The 22135-nt window shown below is 40.5% G+C and overlaps 1 protein-coding gene across 7 annotated transcripts in view; it reads right to left on the bottom strand.

The window, feature by feature from the left end:
• The window catches only part of astn1 (astrotactin 1), a 344279-nt gene that overhangs the window by 241961 nt on the left and 80183 nt on the right, over window positions 1-22135 (bottom strand). For 6 of the 7 annotated variants that reach the window (XM_035635262.2, XM_047332223.1, XM_047332225.1 and 3 more), the window contains exons 3-5: window positions 16472-16722; window positions 15707-15849; window positions 11545-11712 (exon numbers count right to left, since the gene is read on the bottom strand). In XM_035635262.2, the coding sequence (XP_035491155.2) occupies window positions 11545-11712; window positions 15707-15849; window positions 16472-16722 (562 nt within the window). The remainder of the gene's footprint in view (window positions 1-11544; window positions 11713-15706; window positions 15850-16471; window positions 16723-22135) is intronic. The other variant, XM_047332224.1, reaches the window with a different exon arrangement.

Below are 22135 nucleotides of genomic sequence, written 5' to 3'. Positions count from 1 at the left end.
GTTTTACACTGCTGACAAATTTCAATTTAGCCATTCATCTTATAAATCCATCAAGATAATATATAAATTAGGAGATAATATTGTTGATTATTGAAATAAAGCCAACTAAGACCTGCCTTGACCTCGCCCATAGAAAAGGAAGCCACTCATTATGTACTGCTGAGAGTCTGTACCATAAAACAATCATGAAACTGCTTCCTCAAGTACAAGTAGTGATATATTTCTATCATTATATCTTCATTATAATGAATATGTGCTACACTGTGACTTAAACAGTTTTCGAGTTGAGTATGTAAAATGTTGGCATTTTGGCAAATTCGTAAAAAGTATACTTCAACTTTGGAGACCTTTGACAAAGGCCTATCATACTGCTAATGTTCCTATAATTCTGTATCACATATTGCCACAATATGAACATCTCCACAAGAGTGAACAACATTGTTTGGAGTCTGTGGCACTTTCTGGCAAGATTGGGTGTATGTGCAAGGCCCCACTTCATCAATCTAGAGATTATCATTACTTTATATTCACACAGAGCCCTGCATGAAAGAAACCACTTCGGAAATAGAAAACGCAAAGAGGAGCTCATCAATGAGGTTCCCAAATGTTCCCGCATTTCTGGTTTAACTGTGGAGGAGCACTGACAAAAATCATTTAAGCATTTAAAATGCTGTTTGACTGTAATTTTTAAGTAAACATAAGTCAACGACTTCAACCTACTGGATTGAACATGTGCTCCAGCGAGTAGAATAACACAATCATTATATATGAAATGTCCCCCTCACAGATCAATAACAATGAGTAACAATTTTTCCTAAATAGTCATTGATGGGGCTTGTCCCTGGAGTTTCCATGGAAACATGGGTACCTCTAATACTTCACATATTTAATCACTGCACTTTGAGGTGATTAAGTTTAATATATGACAAGTTGTGGTATATAAATAAGTACAGTATCATCTTGTCAATCACAATTTTTAAAATTCAATCTTCTCTATCTAATTAAATCTAATCTATCATTCCCCCCCCCCCCCCCACCCCAATTTCAAGATTTTTTGACGTGTACTTTTTATTTTATTTTTGTAATGCATATTTACATTCATGGTTAATTGTACATATGTATACTATGCACCAGAGTTGTGGTTTATTTTAATTATATATTCATTAAAGATTAAACTGTTGATAACTGTCCACGATGCTCATTCATTCGTCGCCCCTGATTCTTCAAAAAGCAATTTGGTTACGATCAACCATTTGAAAACCAATTCTATCGCACTCTCAATAGCACAGTAAAACTGAGAAGAAGAAGATAAAAATCCCATCATGATGTATGAAATTTCAGAATGTAAACACAATGTAAATACTTTTTCGTTACAATACTGAAGATTTTTCACGACCTATGACAACTTGACAAAGTTTTGTAGAGATAACAGGACGGATATATATTTTGCTGGTAAAATCGGATAAGTAACTCTGTGTCAAAGTTAGTCCAATTAAAAAGTATAGATAGAAAAAAATGGATGATATACACAATGTTTGAGATGGAATTCATAACACAATGCATATTTGGATATGGTCTTGTGCAGGACAACATGACTAAGATTTGATGTTGTTCCGTTTGCTTGTTTCAACTGGGTTCATTCAGTGATTCATGTTAGGTGCTCTGCCACATGCAAGGATGAATGCAGGACAGTTGTCAAAAAAAGGGGGGGGGGGGGAATCCATGGCTTAAGGAAAATAATCCCATTTAAACTCTGCATTGATTTTTCATTTTTCATTTCAGTGAGACAGTAAATGTCCCTCCCTTCAACAGTGAATGGAGGCCCACTGATCTGTCATTTAGAGCTGCATTATGCTCTTAAGGACCAGGACTGATAGAAGGAGGGTGCAAAACAATTGGATAAACAAACTCCTCTTCCAAATACGAAAGGTCCATAATGCGTTTCAGCCGGATGTGTTCCAACTGAGGCATTAGCTATATTTGGAGGGCATGTATTGAAGCTTGTATTACAAGTGTTACTGGGATGCGATCCACAAAGTGTGTGTGTGTGTGTGTGTGTGTGTGTGTGTGTGTGTGTGTTGTGTGTGTGTGTGTGTGGGGGGGGGGGCATCAAAGCTGCAAAGATTTGCTGCCTCAGTGGGACATATGTGAATCGAAATGAAATTCCTCCTAACATTGTTCAGTGACAAGAGCTTTAAAAATCCCCAACCAAGACAAAGCGCTTGATTAAACTAGAGAAGAACCCTGAGAAACAATGGGGGAATGAAAACCCTGTTGGCAGTGATTTCAATGGGACAAACTGAGAAGGAATTTTTCATGACACCAGCTCCATCAGCTTTTCATATTGTTGGCTTCAAAACATTATGCTCCGAAGAATGAATGCGTACTGTAAATATTATTGGCAGCCATGACTATCTGACAGCACAGATGTTGGCGTTGCTTTACTTCACAAGCGAGATGTATTCGTTTTTTTCCTTTTTTTTTGATGACACCAGTGTTTCAGCAAGCATCTCGCACGGCTGATTTAATAATAAAGCAATATCCACTACGCACTTTCCCCCTAGAAATACTGGCAGTGACCAAAGTCCTCCAGAACATAATGCAGTGCACTATTAAAACTCTGCCGTCAAATGAAGACAAATAAAATCTCTTTGCACCAAGCTTTTGGAAAAAGGGGGTACTTCTGACAGCTAAACATATTCTCCAATAACTTATGAACTTATGGTATCTAGAATTAAGTCAAGTTCAAACAGAAAAAAAATTGCAAAATCCAGCAAGCTACATGGTAACCACGCCTTGCCCACATTTTATACTTTTGATAGGGCAGTCTGTTTAAATATCTTCAGATATACCATAGGTGGCCATGGGCGGGTCCAGTGAAAGTACAGACTAAGCTGAAGCTGAAGAACACTGAGCTGAAAATGTCAGAGCAACAAACATCATGGATATTAAATCACCCAGTATTGAGAAACTGTCCCATTCAGGCAGGATCAATGACAGGAGCTCAGAAACACTATTTATAAAACTGGGACAGCTTTGTGGAGTTTATATGCAAACAGAGCCCAGACAATGAGTTTTAACTAGGTTACCGCCGGCAATCCTTCTGAACAATGAAAGAATTTGTAATTAAAGACCAAGAGTGCCTAATGGTTTGCAGTTTTTTGGGGTCCATAATTGCCGTTTGAGTCAGTGTGATCTGTATTTTGTCTAGTCAAAATGGAAGTGAAATGCTGAAATAAATGCACTTTTAATTATTGATTAATCTACATTCATTACATTATTTAATCAAGAAAATATACTGGATAAAAAAAGTTTTATCGGCCACTAGTGACATCTTCATAGTGTAGTACCGGCAAGTGGCATGGTTCCAGGCGGGACACTGTTGGTCTGGTCGGTCAGTCAGCCCCTAGCTTTGGTCAACACTGAAATATTATAGTTAATATAATAAATATTCAATGATTTTTACCATGAAATCTGGTACAGACATTCATGGTCCCCAGGGAATGAATCCTTCTTACTTTGTTGATTCATTGATAAAAGGTTGACATCCTCGTTGTTAGTGAAAAGCCTCCACAGCTATTGGATGGAATAGCATGCGATGTGATGCCACAGATAATTCTTAATATCTTTTGACGTTTCCTCTAGTGCCAATGTTGGACTGGACCAAAGAATTGGCCCTGGCATTTTTGGGCCAGGGGGCCCACCCCAATCAGTCGGACAACACCCATTTGTACAACATCTTGTGGTCCCCTTAAATATGCGCAAAAAGAACGGCTAAGAAGTACCAGATTGATAAGTGTAGGGGTACCGTTAATATCTTAACGATACCCATCCCACCACCATACCTGGCTGAAAATAAACAGAACACCTCTGGTGCCTGTTGTTGGAAAGAGGCCTGCCCATTATCAAGTCATCACCACTTCACTGCGTAAAAAACGCCAATGACAGTCCGTCCCAGCAGGGTCGTTGTGCAATTCATGGTTAGTCTAGGAGCCACGCTTCTAGCTCTTTCCCCGTAAATGTACCCTACAAGCTTGTCATACAGTTTGCCTGGCTGCCTGCCTCATCTGCTACATCTGCTCTCCTTGTCTTCGGGATCATTAACCTCTCTGTCCATCTTGCCAGTCTGCCAAGCTCGGCAGCCACATCTCTGCCTGGGTGTCCTCTCTGCCAAGCCATCTCCTGGATACCTCCGTTTCCATCTCAGCCCTACCTGCCACCCTCTCTGCATCACTGCCTGAGTTACAATGGAATATTTATGCTTTTTTTTTTTAACTTGACTACTTGCCCAGTGTCTGTATTTTGGCTTCTAGTATTTAGCTCAAAACACCTCTGGGCCAGTATGCTTCCTCAAAAATGCATATCAGGTTGTCGAATAGCTTTACAAACCCCCTCCTCTAAAACCTTCTCAACATCACGCAAAAGGGGAGGGGGGGGGGGGGGGGGGGGGGGGGGGGGGGGGGGGGGGGTGTCTCTGTCCGTACCATTTCTGTAACTTCCAAACTGATTGTGCAACATTCACAGGCCACCGCAGGCCATGGTTGTTCAGCCGTGCTATTTGTGGCACGTGATCAACCGAGTGCAACCCAGTGCTATGAATCTCTTCAAGGAGAATACATTTTGGAATGTTATTTTAGAAACATTTTGTTGGATTGTTCATGACTACAGGAAAAAAAGCTTTTACTGTTAGTGGCTCTCTCAACACCTGAATAGAGCAGAGCTGGTCTTAACAGCTCTGAGGGTGCACAGTGTGTACAGAGGAGGAGTGGACATAAAAGAAATGCTGGCCACAACATAATAGTTCTACACTGGAAAAACCTAAAGTGGTTCAATCTGCAACAGCATGACTCTGTGGTCCAAAAGAAGAAGGGAGTTAGATAAAGGGGCAGTAAGCGATTTTAAACCAACACAGGTTAACATTTATTTTTGCGTCTGTCATAGTCACATACTATCTATGTCTCTGTAGATACCATAGCAGCATTGGCAGGTACAGATAGTTTGTAGCATTGGCTATGTTTATCACTGACTGTGGGAAAATTATTCACTAGACTAGAGAGATTGAGACGGATCGTTAATATTCTAAAATCTTTGGATCCACGTCTGTTTACACTTCAGTCTGGAAAGACAAATGTTTTTCCAAATTGCGTAAGAACCCTGGGAAGCGGTTTTATGGATCAAAACACATTTTCGTGACAAAACATCAAAGGTAAGACATAATTTATGTGTGTCACTGTTTGATATGGACATTTTTTTGCTCTTCTTTGGCTGCTTGTTCAATGACGGTTGGTCTCACAGTGATAAGAAACACACTGTTATATTTGAAGTCTGGGCCGTGTTATGATATTGAGCTTGTGGTGTCATCATCACATGTCATGACCGTCATGTATGGACATACTGGACATGTACAGTTACTGTGTTTATGCGATATGCTGATTTACTTGCTTGGTGTTTGAAGTGTGTTTAATTTAGGTGAGAATGGTTGAAATTGGCGTGTAGCAGACTCTATATATATATATGATGGGTCCATTGAATCACAGGGCTAGGAGCTTCACAGAGGTAAAGATGCCGCCAAATCCCTTCAACATTTCTCATCAGAAACGGCAGTTAAAATGAAATGCTGTGTCCCCGCATGATGAACAGAGGAGAATAAGTCTCCGGAGGCATTACCAAAAGACCAAACCTCACACAGTCAGTATTTGCCAGCCTTTGTTACTAAGCAATAGCTAAACAAAGCAGGACAAAGCACTACTATGAAAACAGAACAGACCCCTTTAAATATTCACTGCGGGATGTTCACCTCTTCACGAGTGCCTCTTATAAACCAAGAAAATGTTATTATGCCCAGTGCTCCGCAATTCTATAAATGTGGAAGGTTGCTAGAACAGACCAAGAGATCCTAATGGGACTACCTACCATCAATCTACAATCTACCCTCCAACACGCGGTGAAATTAGGATGACACAGCAGGAAGCAATCAGGGCTTTGACCGGGGTTGGTAAAATGTACATCTCAAGTTTGAGGACACTGTTGAAAATCTGATCTGTGCACAGAGAGAGTCAACTTAAAAGCTGAACCTTGTGTGAGTTGCCAAGTGCAGAGAACAATCATGAGGTCGCTTCCACCACAGATTCTACAGTGCAACATTGGAAAATATTTTTTATTTTTTTCAACTAGGTTCCAAACAACTCTGGGTGACTGCTTTAACTTCATAACTGTCCTTATCTCTATGCGTAAACTGAAAGACAGCACAAAGAGCCGTGTGCCACATGCCACACTCCCCAATATCCCAATTCATGCCACACATTGCAGGGCGCCTCTTATCCCGACTGTGTTTTACGGAGCATGACCCTGAAACCATTTGGAGGCAAGGAGGTGAGACAAAATGCCCCCACTGTGAAGTAATGGGACAGAATTTATGTCCAAAAGGGCCCAGGATCACAGACTGTGAGGAAAAAGAGATGGGAAATGGTGTGCAATGCCATGGCTGACCAGCGACTGACACCAACGGCCGTCCTTCTCCCCGGTCCAAACTCTAAGACGGCACAACAGGTTACTATTAGACCTAAATGAAAGACATTGGGTAACAGTGACAAGGCCAACAGATTCAGAAATGGACCTGCAGTCATGAGCTGGGATGTGCACGCACGCACGCACGCACGCACGCACGCACGCACGCACGCACGCACGCACGCACGCACACACACACACACACACACACACACACACACACACACACACACACACACACACACACACACACACACACACACACACACACACACACACACACACACACACACACACACACACACACACACACACACACACACACACACACACACACACACACACACACACACAGCAACTAAAGGACAAATTGTCATTTGTGTGTTCAGCAGGAATTTTTTTTTTAATTTTCTTTCAAAATTGCCTTTAAAGTAACAGGAAATGTGTTGGCATATTTAATGTTGGTTAAGTCAGTTTTTGTTGTGTTGTGGGTTTTTTTGTAGCACTATCAATAATTATGTCCCCTTAAATACAGTATTTCTCTATTTTCCTTGTTACTAACTCTAATACATTATTTGCTACTTTGATTATTTTCTCACCCCAAAAGTGACTAGTTCTATTGAAGAAAATCTTCTTGGAGAGCCATAAAGCCATCTTTGTGGATGTGTAATTGGTTAAGTGTAATATTTTGTACTAACACCGGCAAAATATTACTATTAATATTCCCCAAATTCACAACTGAGCCAACTTCCTACTTTTGTGATGTCTTCACTATAAGTCATAATTGATGAAGGCAACCTGTGGTGTGTATGCAGAAGTACAGGACATCTAAAGTAACATTATTAATCTTGAAGTTAATGATGTTATTTAGACATCATTTACTTGTGTTGTATGGTAAAATTAGCAAGTTTAGGAATTAGGAATCAATAATGCAACTGCTCGGCAATCATTATCATGAAATAGTGATGGGGCCCGCAGGTCTGGGGCCACACACCAGTCACTATTGCTGATATTGCCTTCTCCCATTTGGCATCATTGTTAGGTTTAGTTGCTTTAGAAGTAGCTCTGGAGTCCATTAAATGTGCTGACATACGGAGGGAAGAGAGGCACTCGGGCATCTTCAGCAAAAAGGGAACGAGTCATTACCTCACCTGCCAGTAATGGCTGCCTCACACATGCACAAAAGTTGTCCGCTGAGGACAACAAAAGTTCTGTCTGTGCATTTTTTATGACAAAGATGAAAATCATTGACTTGAATTTCCAACAACAGCGACTCAAAAATGCATGAAGCGGATCTAATTGCCTACTTAGACAGCCTCGTCCCTATGCAGCTAGGTATGGAGAAAAACATCCTGTACCTGGAAGCACTGAAATTACAAGGACAGACCAAGAACTCTCCGGGACATGGGGGGCTGTTGAGGGAAGACAGTCCAGAACGTGAATGAAGAGCAAAGTTGACTGCAATGGACTGGATCTTTAGCATTAATTGGTGGAAGTGCTGTTTGTTTGTCATACAGAACATAATTCTCGGGCAGCCGGTTAGTACAAACTGCAACTTGGTTTTCTGTGCTTTAGTGTTGATTTTTCAGAGCTTGTGGAAAATGTAACTTTTGTGTTGCATTTTTTCCAAATTTCAGCGGCTGAGAGTCTCAAATCACCAGCCAGTAATAGAAATGTATGTACACAAAAAGTGAGCTGGCGTGGTGGGCAAAGTAACCATTTGCCAGCACAAGAATGACTGTCACAACAGCTCCCGCTTGCTACTCAGCTTGTGTTAACTTGAATGTCCCTTGGTTCCTTCAAAGTTCCGCATTGTTGGGACAGTTTGCTTAAATTAACACTTCTGACTTCTTTTGCCCCCGTGCAAGGATAATTTGAAGTCATTCTGAAAAGCTTTAAATTGTGGATGTAGCCGTCACATCCAAAATAACTAAGTGTTAATAAAATTAAGGAGGAATCATTGGAGTTGGTATGTTCTACAGGTAAGAAGTAACATTTTTCCAAGCTTATACAGCAATGTAGCCAAACTAATACTCAAATGCGGAATAGTCTGGGACCTCTTGGTTCCTTTTTTTCGATTTCCAGGAGGTGTTACCAACGGACGCAGACGAGTCATGTGACGTCTGTTGAGCGACGCGAAAATGTCTAGACTAGAGCGTACAGAGAAGAGATGTCTGTGAAAGAGGTTTGCTGTTTTCAAATATCGGGTAATTTTCTTAAAATGCTTTTCTGCCGGGGTAAACCACTTCCCAATGGAGGGAATCCAGACCGTATTCTGGCAAGTCAAATTTAAATGAGCTCCCAGATTTGTCTGGGTCCCAGGCTAGCAATGTACTGTGTAATACACCAAGATCTCGAACCAAAATAACAAATTAGGTTCCTATGATGAACATCTTATGACAGTGATTCATAATTTTCACATGACAAGACACTGATATGTATGGAGTTTAGTTTCGAAAACTAATACTACAGTCGTAGTAAAATAAAAAAAAATGAAAAATCAGTTCTGCCTGTTGGTAGAAGACTCCAGCGATGTTTTGCAGTGCTGTAACAACTTCACACTGGCTTTGCTTTTACATCTAAAAGAAACCAATTACTGTGTGCAAAGCCTGAAGATGTTCTTGTCGAGAGGTATGTAGACATAACTTGATTTAGGTTCACATATATCATACATGCTGTCAGTTTACTGGGGAAGATCCGAAACGTAAAAAGTTTGGATTTTATCATATTTAACGTTTTTTAAAAGAATTTTGTTTTGTCAGAGACTGTACAAACCCATGTTCCAAAGTAATCTCTGAGAAATGTGCACTTCCATCTGATCAGCGCAGATTGTTGCAAACTTATACATTTCTTACACAAACCGGTTCGTTTTTGACACAGAGCCGATGTCGGCCTTTGACCTTTTGACTCTTTCATCACTTCAGTGTAAGGACAGACACACTAGCTGATAAGGTAAACCATACGTTGTTGTTTGGAGTTACTGAAACTATGTTAGAGGATTTAAGGCCGCTTAATCTTTTAGTATTATAAGATCGCCATTAGGAGCTGCCGACCGTGCAAAGTGCCGCTCTCAGTGAGGTGTTTGGGGGCATTCCCTCATTGTTCTCACTCTCTATTATTGATAAATGGGTTAGGTGAATGTTGTCTTCCCTCATTCTCTCCATTTCAAGCTCTCGTCGGTGTCTGGCAAAGCCATGGTAGCTGCAGGTGTGGAATGAAAGAGTCAAGGTCAGAGCCAGACAGAGAGAACTGTACTGTCCCTGCAATCGTGTTGAGATTCTACCAATAATTAATGAAACAGAATTAAAAATGAATGAATGGTAGAATGCATGGGAAATGGCCCAAATGAATACACTGCTTGTTTACAGTTTTACAATAGCAGTCCTTCCCCAACAGTCTGGAGACGACGTCTGAATTGAATGTGCACAGTGTTCTCTCTCTCTCTGTCTGTTGTTGTGTGTTTTTTTCTCATTTCATTTGTAGAGGACCGTGATGTTCTCTGGTGAATCTTAATAAACATTGTGTTTCAAAAATCAAAAATCTCTCTCTCTCTCTCTCTGTCTCGCTTCTTCCTTCACTGCTAGAAAAGTTTAGTTCTGAAGTTTCTCCACAGGCACCATAGAATTGTTTTTAATTGGGCTGAAAATAAAGCACCGATGCAGTCAAGAGCGGAGTAAAGTGAATTATGGTCTGAGGTCAACCAAAATTTCCAAAATGACATTTTGAAAATGTCGCTGCCTTCTTTTTCTCGTGTTTATCATAATGGGATAGTGTCTCTCCATTTCGTGAACGGTAACCTCTCTCGTTTCATTTCCTCCATTCCCCCAGCCTCCTGTCACACAGTGCAACTCCTACACTATCTCAGGGGAGATGGGAGTTTGTGATGACGACAGTCGGGAGTACAGATGAACACTACAAGAGCAGAAAGTACTTCAGATTGACTGATTGAAAAATGAGAATATGGAAAGTTATATTGATAGAAAAAAAAAAACATACTACAGAAAAAAGATGTACTGTGTATGTTTGGGTTTTTCACATTCACACCACATTCACACTATATTCAAAGGGAATTCCTCTTTTGAGACAATATGGATTATATCACTAGGTTTATCTTCAGAGTGCTACAAAGACTGTGTCCTGATCTAACTTTTCCTGACACTACTAAAAAAGGAAAGGAAATCAGTGGTAATGTAAGCAAGCTAGGAGCTATAGTTGAGGCCGTGTTCTTGGGCCACAACCAGACAAGAGATTGCAACGTGATTGGTTGTACGATCTTCTTTGTCGTTTTTTAATGCCAGTTGGCAACCAGCGTAATAGTTTCCGTAATACCTTCCGTTGTGGACTGAATTCTTAAATATCACTTTTAAAGTTGGCACAGTGAACATCAAGCAGTTACTGAACAAGATAAGCATTCACCTGCACACATGTTTTTGCCCACCTGGTGAAACCAGAGACTGTACATAAAGATAGATGGCAGTCATAAACCCAGCCTCCTCCATGTTAGCAGATGGGACATCTAAAAACTCAAAGTTTATGTTGAATACAATTTTTCCAAAGAGGGTTTCTGTCATTTTAGGTAGTTCCTATCACACTGATGTTTGTTCAAATGTTCATGTTTCTGGACTTAGTTTGGTTTTAATTAGTTGTTTGATGCTATAGTAAATGGGCAAAACATTATGACTAATGATCGGTTAAGCTTGTGTATCGTTGGAACCTTGATACGTTCACGATTGCTACTGTGCAGACTCTGGCTCCAAATAATATCACCAGCACAAGATGGCGGCACCCCTACCTGAGATACTTTGGCTTGAGGAAATGGAGTCACGTCGCCCATCTTTACATACAGTCTATGGGTGAAACAGGCCATGACATATGGATATAAAAATAAAACAATGAAACAAAACAAGGCACTGCTTGTTGGTGCTTGAAGTAGGCAGACTCATGGAGTGGTGGTGTTTAATGTGATCTATTTCTTCTGTTCTCTGTCAAAGGGTAAATCTGTGGGAGAGAGGAGGGTGGGGCGGGAGAGTGACTCACCACGGGTGTTGCTGGAGAGACGCTTGCGTTGGCTGGTGGAGGTGTTGTGTGGAAGCAGGGTGTTCTGCTGGTGGTTACTGTCGATGGGACTCGTGGCGATGATGTTGTCCTTGTATTTGTTCATCAAGGCCAGCTTGGTGCTATCACTCACTGTTGAGAAGTGGGACACAATTACAAAAAATGGGAAATGGAAATAAGTAGGCGCAGAAGAGACACAGACTGGAAAGCTTTCTCTCAAAATTGACAAAGCAGCCCCTCAGGGGGGAGAAATACCTTGTTCTTGGATGGATGTAAGAGGCTTTAAAAGCTAAATATTAGAAGCTTAGAGCAAAGTAATGCTACCAAAAGGGATCCAAAATGTTGTTTACTGGGGAGAGTCAGACAGGCAAAATTTGAGAGCGAGAAAAGCTGGCATGAAATTAAAACTCATTAAGGGAATATACAGAAGGTATTTAAGAGTCGGAGGATGAAGTCATCGGTTTTGGTAAATGTTAAGAGATGATTCCACATACGCAATTTAAAAATATATATAATTAAAAGATATGATTTTTATAATAATACTCTTAAACCCCCACAATTTTAGCTTGCTAAATTGGGTTTTGTAAAAAAAAAAAGGGGGGGGGGGCGGTAAAACATTTTTGAAAAACCTGCAAAGTAGGAAACAAGCTTCATGATGCACAAGAATAAAGAGCTGAAGTGGAGGCTGCAGCTTAATTAACATGTGTCCTGCTGCTTTCATTTGGCTACATGGATTTAATGATCTGATTATAAAGCAGCTACACACGTACACACACATATATATATATATATATATATATATATATACACACATATATATATATATATATATATATATATATATATATAAAATGGCAAAATGACAATATTACTTTATAAATCTATGCAAACTAATTTAACCACATTTTATCACTTTATATTAGTTTATGTCATAACTGGATGAATTATTGTAATTACAGTCTCTCACATAGCATAGCATATGGCCAGGCTAAAAAAAAGAGGCTGTTATATTGTTAAAGTTCACCGCTAAGATCTGACGTGGAGAGAGACAGATGGCGGTGTGTGTGTGAAGGTGTGGTCGGGTTTCGGGTGTTAACAAGATCCTCATCTGCATATGAATGGAGCCTGTTAGCATTTAAACAATCCCATTGTCACAGTCCTCTGATAACAATCAACAAGTAACTCACAAATAGCTTCAGCAGAATATTTCCATGATCGTTATGTGGAAGCTCAGCCTCTTCTAGCCTCTTAGTAGCGCCACCTACTGTCAAAAGTGAACATTTATCAAAGCATCTTTATTTACTTTATCTCATACCCTCAGTTCACATCAACTATACGTACAGTCATTGCATTGTTCAAGAGCTTCCAAACAGGACTGACGAAGAGATAGTTTGTAAATATGTGCGTGTAATGTCAAGTCATGTTTTTGCTCCATGCGTCATTAGATACTGTACACGCCAGATTCCTTTGATGACATCTGATAATTGATACCAATATCCTAAAAAAGTTCATTGTAAACATCAAACTACTCAGCAGGACCCATGACGTTGCCTGGGAGATTACATTTTTCAACTTTGATGTGACATTGAAGGAGATGCAGCTCATGAGCTTAGCTCCAGCCTAATTTAACCCCTGAATTAACTGTACGTACAATGTCAGCCAGTTAGTCAACTATCAGAGGAATTCTGATGAAATATAAATTATGGTCCCTCAAGAATGAATATGAACGTTGTCGATGGAGAGACTTTTCCCTCCACCATCAGCCTGACATATTTAGCTTTTCGTAAAATTGTTGACATTTAGGTCATATAGCTGTGGCCTCCAGGTGATGAATCTTAATTTGTTTGTGCTCACTTTTTTTTGGCAGAACAACTATCTTTCACACTGGCCCAATAGATTATTTGATTTTTTCGGCCTCATTATTATTTTCTTCACTTGCGTGGCGACCTCTCTACTCCTCACATTGACGGACAACTCCCCCTCGGTTTAAATGGCAGCTCTAAGCTCTCAATCAACTCAGCCCGGCGTGACTTTGTCCATACATTAACTCGCACAGCAACAACACACAGCTGCCTCCAGAAACATTTTGCAGTCAAGGGTCCAAGTACTTTTGCGTCTTTAATCCTCAGGCACTGTGGGATAAAAACATGTGTATCTACCTAACATTTCTAATCATACTGATGTAAAAATATTCAATTTTAAGCAGAGACTTGGCAATTTAAGGTAATATCCATTTCATTTCAAATTGAATGGGCTGAAGCACAGAGCCTTGAGACTTAAAAAAAATGGATATCTGTCCAAAGTCTTAGTCTCAACTGCATATTGTAACAGAATATTTAAATCTAATGCAAAAAAAACAGCCATTCATCCAGTTATATTGCATGACTACTGGACATTAAAGAAGTTAAAGTAGGCATGAGTTAAAATAGACATCCCATTTTCAATAAGTAGAATAGTCAAAGCCACCAAAACAAATTAACTGAAATATTTGTAATTTAGGTCCAAATTACATTTTCTCAGTGACCTCTCCAACAGTCCAATACTTTGCGCAGGGCCTGTTACCTGCATTGTCTGTTTCTCTAGCCCACGTCATTAACCATCTTAAATGCAGAATGCACAGGATAACTTCATCGCAGCACTGAATCTGCTGCTAATTGAAATTCAGACGGTATACCTGCATCCGTAATACTCCACTTCATGGAGCAATCCTCATGGGAGTGGTGCTCATGCTCCAAAGTCCACTGACGATGAGCAATATGTTCTCTAAAGCATTATTCTTGGCCCGGCGCGGAAACCTTTTGATTATTTCGAGTGTTATAAAAAGACGCCTCTGAAAGAATAAATGCAGTTTTAGATATTTATACGTGATTAACTGTCGCATTGTGAAAATGGATGAGCAATTATCTTATTTGTGTTTTCTGTCCGTAAAAATCTAAAGTTAAGCATTTTCGAAAATCACGTTAGTTCTCTATCACTGGGTCTACTTACATTATTATGTGATTACTTCCCACCTGTATATGAAAAAAAGTATTACATTAAAAATCCAATTTTGTTTTCTTCAGTTTCATGCTGACTATTTCAATTATGGCAATTGTGTCAATGTAATTATACTGTTCCCTGCTTGGAAAAATAATTTGTCTTATATCCTGATACCATCCCCTGTACAGGGAAATGTAACCTTTTTTTGACATACTGTGTTATTGCTTTCTTTTTTTTAATGAAAAATCTATGATTGCAGAGGAGAAAAAACAAAAAAATATGTGGTTATAAATTTAAAAAAAGGAGAAGCTTACCCAACCCACTCAGTTTTAAAAACCTGAGTGGAAACACAGTAGATGTGGCCATAAGATTTTATCTGATTCCTTTAGATCATCAATCTACCTAAAAATTGTTGAAACATGTGAAATAATAAAATAAATATATGCTGTGAAAGGAGATGAATAAAATATCTTCTAAAATGGCCTCGGAAAGACTGTTCAGCACCTTTTCAGTTAGTAACAGAAGTGTCTTCAATTTATGAGCAGTCATTCAGCCTCTTTAAATGGAGAAACGTCCTCATTGTGCTATTGAGTATCACTGTGTGCACCAAACTGAACAGTGACAAAAGAGAGAAAAGAGGAGAGCTGTCTGAGGAGATGAGACGATAACTGCTAATCATGGTCAAGGTAAAGGCTAGAAGAGCATCTGTAGGCAGCTCCATCTTCCTCTGACCACAGAGGCTAATATTATTAAGACCCTCTCCCCCTCCCACATCCTCCCTCACTGGACACGGCCAAAAGAGGAAATATGTCAGAAGGACACTTTGGATGGTGGACAAGGAACGAAGGAAAACATGATCAAAGCACTGCAATGTCCAGTCACATCATACATGTGTCTCTGAATGAAAATGGCCTTTATGGAAGAAGACCAAGGTAGACCCCACTTTTTTTAACAGAGAAAAAAAAAACCTTGATAAAATGCATTATCCTGGGAGAATACAGAAAGATAAACAACAAATTTTAGCTTTTTGTTTGGTCACATCTGCTCTATGTACAGTGAAGAAAAACTGATGATGTTAAGAAAATGGGAATGCAAGTCTTTCATTTTAATTTTTTTCATTAAACCATCCTTTCGGACCTCACCAGTTGTGCACCAGTGAACTCACCTGGTGTGAGGTCCATATGATTCTTGTCATTGCAGCCCTGGAGGGAGTCCAGGGTGCGGGTGACTTGGCTGGCAAATTCCTCACCACCGTTCATACACTCCCGCTGCAGATGGTGACGCAGGTCGGTAATGTCGTACTCGTACCTATAGGATGAGACAGATATGAATGAGTGTCATGATATCTCATCTGAAATACAGTAAATATCACAATGAGGCTGATGTGCTTGATGGAGCAGTCAAAATTCTCAAAGTGTGACAGAATGTAATGATACCTAAAGGGTAAGTGATTTTGGAGAAGGCTTCTTTCTCACTTTGTAGTTGTGGATGATTTGACTGCACTGAGCGGGCCGCGAACCCGCAAAGTCTGGGATGGGAGGCCGACACGCTAACTGCTAAGCCAAAACACCCGAGCCGCAGCATTGTTCGCTAGTGCGTCTCTTAAGGTGTCGGGGAGTGAGGTTTACAAACTGCACACGTAGTGTTGGTGAGTTAAGCAATTAACTTGGATGCCGGACTTGAAACGTTTTTGCTTATTTTAAACCATTGTAAATGCTAACATTGGCTATGTAGCATAGTCAAGAAGTACACTTAGCCGCTTTAAGCCTACTAGTAAACCACTACTGATGTCTGGGTAGTGAATTTCAAACAATTCTAATCTACTGATTATTCATGTCAATATCAAGAACTGTCTACTTCCGGGGTACTTTGTGTGTTTATGTTTGGGTTTAACCCAGATTACATTCATCCACCCAAACCCTGCTTGTACCCATCCAGAATCGGGGTTTCCCGGATGCTGAGGGTGCCGCTGGAGTTCGGTCCCTGACCCCGGGAGTTCCTCAAGCTTTCCCGGGCCTGGCCGCCCATCAGCACCGAGGGGATGTAGTGGATCTCGTTAGCCGCCTCAGCGCTGGCGCTCTTCTGGGGCTGAGGGATGCGGCGGCGTTTACACCAGCGCCTGCGGGTGTAGAGGATCAGGACCAGACACAGGATGGACAGCAGAAGGGCGATCATCCCGCCCTGAGGGAAGGAGAGAAAAAGAGAAAAAAAAAAGAGAGAAAAAAAGGAAGAGAAGATAAAAAAGGAGAGGGAGAGAGAAAAAATTGAGAGCTTCAAAGGGGAGAACGTGCCAAGTAGAATATGAATCAAAGTCACAGTCATGATGCCGACAGTACAATTTGAAAAAAAACATTTTAGATTGCAATTTGGTGAATGACACCTACAGTGTTTTTAGATGACAGTAGCTCCCATGCTACTGTGCAGCCATTTTACCTTGAAACAGGAAGGTGCAGGAAAGTTAAGAATAAGCTGTAGCTGTTTATTGAGAAACTCAAGGTCATGTGACCTGTGTGCAAGGGTCACGACCAGCTGCAGCCGCGACCAGCTAAATTTGCTCTGTGGTTAGTTCCTGAAAGTATTGAGATCAATGATAACAGTTGATGCTGATTTTTTTTTTATGACAGCTCAGTAAAACACCTAAAGTGTTTGCTATCTGGAAGAGAGTTAGATGAGAACATGAAAAGCACAGTGGTGTCAGCAGTACCCATGTATCCTGAATGCAAACTGGGAAAAACAGATAACAATTTCTAATTGTTTGACCTGAACAGAAAACTTGTTATAGGTGGTAATGTGCCAAAACTATTTATTGGCTAACCACAGTTACTGCACAGACTCCACCAGTTGCCTGGCAATCTCACGGTGATGACAACAACTGATGCGTGAAGAGATAGAAATTGCCTGACTCCACAGACCTTTGACATTTCGTTGTCTTTTTTTCAAAAGTGTTTCAGGGCACACAGATTGGGAACAGCCTTGTCAAGGGATAGTTCCAGCTCATTACAACATTTGACCATGGGTTATGATTACATTGTGCAAGCGATTGTCAAACTTTGAGGATGCTAGGCTCAGGTAGAGAAAAACAAACCATTCAACAAAGAGATTATAGAAAAAGCCTTCAGTTTAGACAGGTTATTTTAACCATTGAATTAGGAAATAATACTAATAAGTATAGGTGCACCTGAAATTAATAACTCATCATTGTCACAGCAAGGCAGGTAGGTCAAGGTGACTTACTGTACTTTGCCAGGTACCGTTTGAGTAATAATTGCAGGTGCAGACCATCATGTGTTTGTTTGTGTTTAACATTATCTTAGGTTACAATTCACATACCATCTTCATTAAGTAGAAAAACAGACAAGTATATTTAAGTTTAGTTATTGCTTATTACTTCAGTTTTTCATAAATTAATCTATCCTTTTTTTTTGGTACTCACTTTACCCACCATGTGTTCGAGGAACTACAGGAGAACACTTCCTGTATTTTTTTTCTTGTTGACATCAGCAGTGATGTCACTCAGGGCAACCTGAGGGAAGGTGTGGTGGGTTTTGAAAGTATTATTTGCTGTATTTTGTATTAATTGTGCGAAGCAAACAATTGAGTGTATGCTTTGTTACGAGTGGTACTACAATATACAACCTTTTTAAGTGTATATTGGGAAACAACCATTTCCCTGCTTCCAGAAGAGGCGTGGTTAGCAGGGATGGTAAGTCTGGGTTGGCACCTGCTGATGGGAGGGAATATTTAAGCAGTTGCCTTTATGACTTTCAGGGGGAGAGGACATCAGTGTGTAGCCATGTACATGTGATGGTAATCTGAGTTGTGAGTTACGTTTTGTTCTGTTAAGGTGAGTTAAGTTATTTCTTTCACTTTTTTGTGAAATAATCCCTCTTGTGACACTTGGAAAAGGCTTCTGAGTCTGCCTCCTACAAGTTTTTGAAAACCACTCTGGTCGAGCTTTCCACAATGCCCCAATAAATATCTGAAAAACAAAAACCACCATATAGACATGTTAACGATGTTAAAAACTGCATTTTCATCAGAGCAATCAACATTTCAACAGTATGATCATCTGATGCCTGTGAATTCTGCCTATATGTCAGCTGTTGAGAATCTGATCATTTAGATATTTTGTAAATCTGGCCTTTACAACAGCCAGTTCATACAGTAGCTATAATGTTTGTATACTTTGTATACCAACAAATAACCACCTCAGCGATCACCCTTTTATGATGGTTTATTGTGTAAATTGATATCAGATATCTATCCTATGAGCTTGTGTGTGTGTAGCATATATTATTCCTTTCAAAGACTATTACTGTATTTTCATCAAAGTTTACAAATTATTTTCAGGGACCGTACTCATGCATGAATATATGCACAATCAAGATCCATTTGACATTCTATGGCATCACCAGTGCCATTTGTGGACGGCTATTGGCTTACTGGGAACAGTGCGGAGCTGAGAGCAGCAGGAAGAAAAGACTTGTGGTATCACTCCTTTGAACACTGCAGGTGGAGCAGCCGGGGTCACTGAAGCAGCTGCCCAGTGCTGTCAGAGTCTCATGCGGGGGGTTGGAGACATTCTCCCTCCAGGATGAAGGCATGGCCTTCATCTTTCTCTCTCTCCTTTCACCACCAATGTAACCAAGGGGCTTCCTGGGACAGAGGTCGTATTGTCAAATTTGCTTAGGGAGGTTCCTTAATCCTGAAATGATCTGTTTTTCATCGGAAGCCATGATAAGAGCCGTTCAGATTCTCTAAACTTCCATTTTGTAGCCCATCTTCAGAAATGTTTTGTTTCACTATGGCAGACGCACTTTCAATAACATCTGCCGTTACATAATTGCGTAGTATAGTGGTAAGTGGAGTTGGATTCTCTTAGCAACGCTGTTGGCTTTTCCTAAGTCCTATGAGTCCTCCTTTACACCTTTCCTTGACCCCATGACGTTTTCCATTGAGGTCAAGGAATAGTAGATAGGAAAAGACGATAGGAAGGACAATCTGAATCCACCAAGAGCCTCTTGACCATTTCATTCAGCCTCTGCTGGTCAGATACTGCTCTCCCGACAGACTGCTCCTTAACAAATGGCTGATGCCACCACTGGTCCTAAAAGGTCTTAAGGAGTGTCCCGTGTTGAGGAATTTCTACATACATCCTCCCTTGAGAAGCTCTTCAGATGAGTCTTGTCAGGCACCAAGCAAGGTCATCTTATCTATGGCAAGCCGAAACAATCATTGAGCAGCTGGTGTCTCACTCGAGGTGTCATAGTCGCGGGGCGATGACGACATCATCAAAGCTAACTACACTAAAGAGATGGCCAGACTATCTTGGGATGCCGAACACTGTGAACCTGTTGATCTGTGTAGCAAACCGGAAGTCCCCTAAATATTGAGCTCTTATAATAAATACTTCTGCTTAAAACATCCACGGTTTCTGTTTTCCTGATTCAGCATCCACTCAATTATTCCATTTCACCCTGCACCTGAAAAGACCTGAGTTTCCTCAGCAGATAAAGTCTGCTGTGGCCTTTCTTATATAATGTATTAATACCATCCATCATGTCCAGTTTAAATCTAAAGTGCACAACGAGGTATGTGTATGATTTTACAATCTCAATGTCCTTACCCTGGATGTTTACAGGTGTGATCGGGCAGTGTTTAGTCAGAGGATCTATCAGCAGCTGTTAGTTCCAGTATTTTCTTGGAGGTACTTCCACTGACACCAGCCCACGAAGTCCATTGTTAGTCTCTCATACAGCAATCCTTATAAACAAGACATGTTTCCTTTCAATTTATTTTCATTTCAAGGAGACATTCAAGGAGACTAATGTTCAGTAGTTTCCTTAAACTGTCCATTCAGGTATTATCATGTAGGAATTTGCCACCCAGTGCTATCCTCTTCAGAGTTTGAAGCTGCAAACAGCACAGTGAGCAAAATGTGTCAATTCTGAATCACAAGAACAAAAAACAGACGCAAAACAGCTGTGTAATTGGAGATACACTGGACTGAGCTGATTGTGACTTGACAAACATCAACTCATACTGTAGATGTACTCCAGGAAGCACTGATGCCAGAGGACTGGGTCATTTCCCATGACCACTTTCATTGTACTCATTTTCTTTCAGATTGTTATGACTTGTGAGGCAATTTATGGGGTTGAGGGATGCAGCAGCATCCACACCACCACCACCACCGCCGCCGCTGCCCGTGGGCACAGAGGACTGGGCGCAGGTGAAAGATGGACAGATGAAGGGCGCTGTGCCTGCCCTGAGAACAGGGTTAGCAGGGGGACAGAGACAGAATCAGACAGAAAGGGGGAAGACAGCGAGTGGGAGAGAGTCAAAGAAGAGTCAAAGACACGGAGGAAAAGGAGCGAGCAGAGTCAGAGAATGAATATGGAGGAGCATACAGTATGGATCAAAGTCAAGGCACGTCAAAAGCACACAGCCTGTGGAAACACAGGAGAGACGATGACTGTCAGTTTGATATCAGACCGCAATCCCTTCCATGTATTAAAAGTAACGAGAGCAGACTTCTGGACAGTTTTGATTTAACACATCCTTTATCGAATTCCCCTTTTGTGCATCTGTGAGACATATAATGTGATAATTTAGAGAAAGTGACAGGGAACATGAGATAACATGCAGACGTGAGTATGATTTGGACCTAATGTTGCATGTAGAGAATCCATCCTCGTGGATAATCTGATGCTACCCAGCTGAGAGCATGAATCCAAATCAGATACACTGTTCAATTTGAAAGATGTCATGAAGAGTTAAGAAAATGTCAAGGCGACAGCACAAAGAGAGGAAGTCGACAGCAATTTGCCACCGGAGATGGATTTTTTAAAAAAGAATCAATTTCAGTGAGACGATTAGAAGCCCATTTGAAATTAGAACAAAAAGAATCGGTAATGCCTCCCTGCAGCCAAATGCCTTTGTCTTTACTGACGGTACAACACTTACCCTGACACAAAGTGATCGAACACTTCATTTCTGTTTTCCTTAAAATATATTATTGGAAAAAAAGCATAATAACAGGGTTTAAGTGAAAACCAATGCAAAAAAGGGGGTAAAAAACACTAGAAAGACAATTAGAAGTAAACTGTGCCCGTTAATTCAAAAAAGCAAGGTTATGAATTTTTTTTAAATGTGATGCAATGAAAAATGTATTTTAAATAGGTCATTTACTGTTTCCCCTTTCATCTAAAAGGCTGGATAAAAATCAGGTGTTTCACTTACTCATATAACTTAGAATTTTGCAAAAGTAGACTTCTATTTGCATAGGTTGTTTGCCTAATCTGCATAGTCAAGGACAGTAACAAATGACACGGTGATACGGGCCACTTATGCAGGAACTCTTCATGCACAAGTCGCCGGGAAGGAGAGATCAGTAATGTGGTTTGTAATGACAACATTTTCAGCACCATGAACATCACTGATGAAGTCTCCTGGGGCAGAAACGCTTCTGTCATCTTCCGAAATGTGACAAAAGGAACACAGTGAACATTTCAGTGTATATTTTACTGTGCATAGCTTTGTGCATGTGACAAATAAAGAGCCTTGAAACTTGGAGCTAGGCTTGATGGCTTAA

The sequence above is a fragment of the Scophthalmus maximus genome, chromosome 5 (assembly GCF_022379125.1).
Source record: "Scophthalmus maximus strain ysfricsl-2021 chromosome 5, ASM2237912v1, whole genome shotgun sequence".
In the NCBI taxonomy this organism is placed as follows: domain Eukaryota; kingdom Metazoa; phylum Chordata; class Actinopteri; order Pleuronectiformes; family Scophthalmidae; genus Scophthalmus; species Scophthalmus maximus.
The sequence above is the reverse complement of the archived record's forward strand: the minus strand, read 5'-3'. Positions and strand labels throughout refer to the sequence as shown.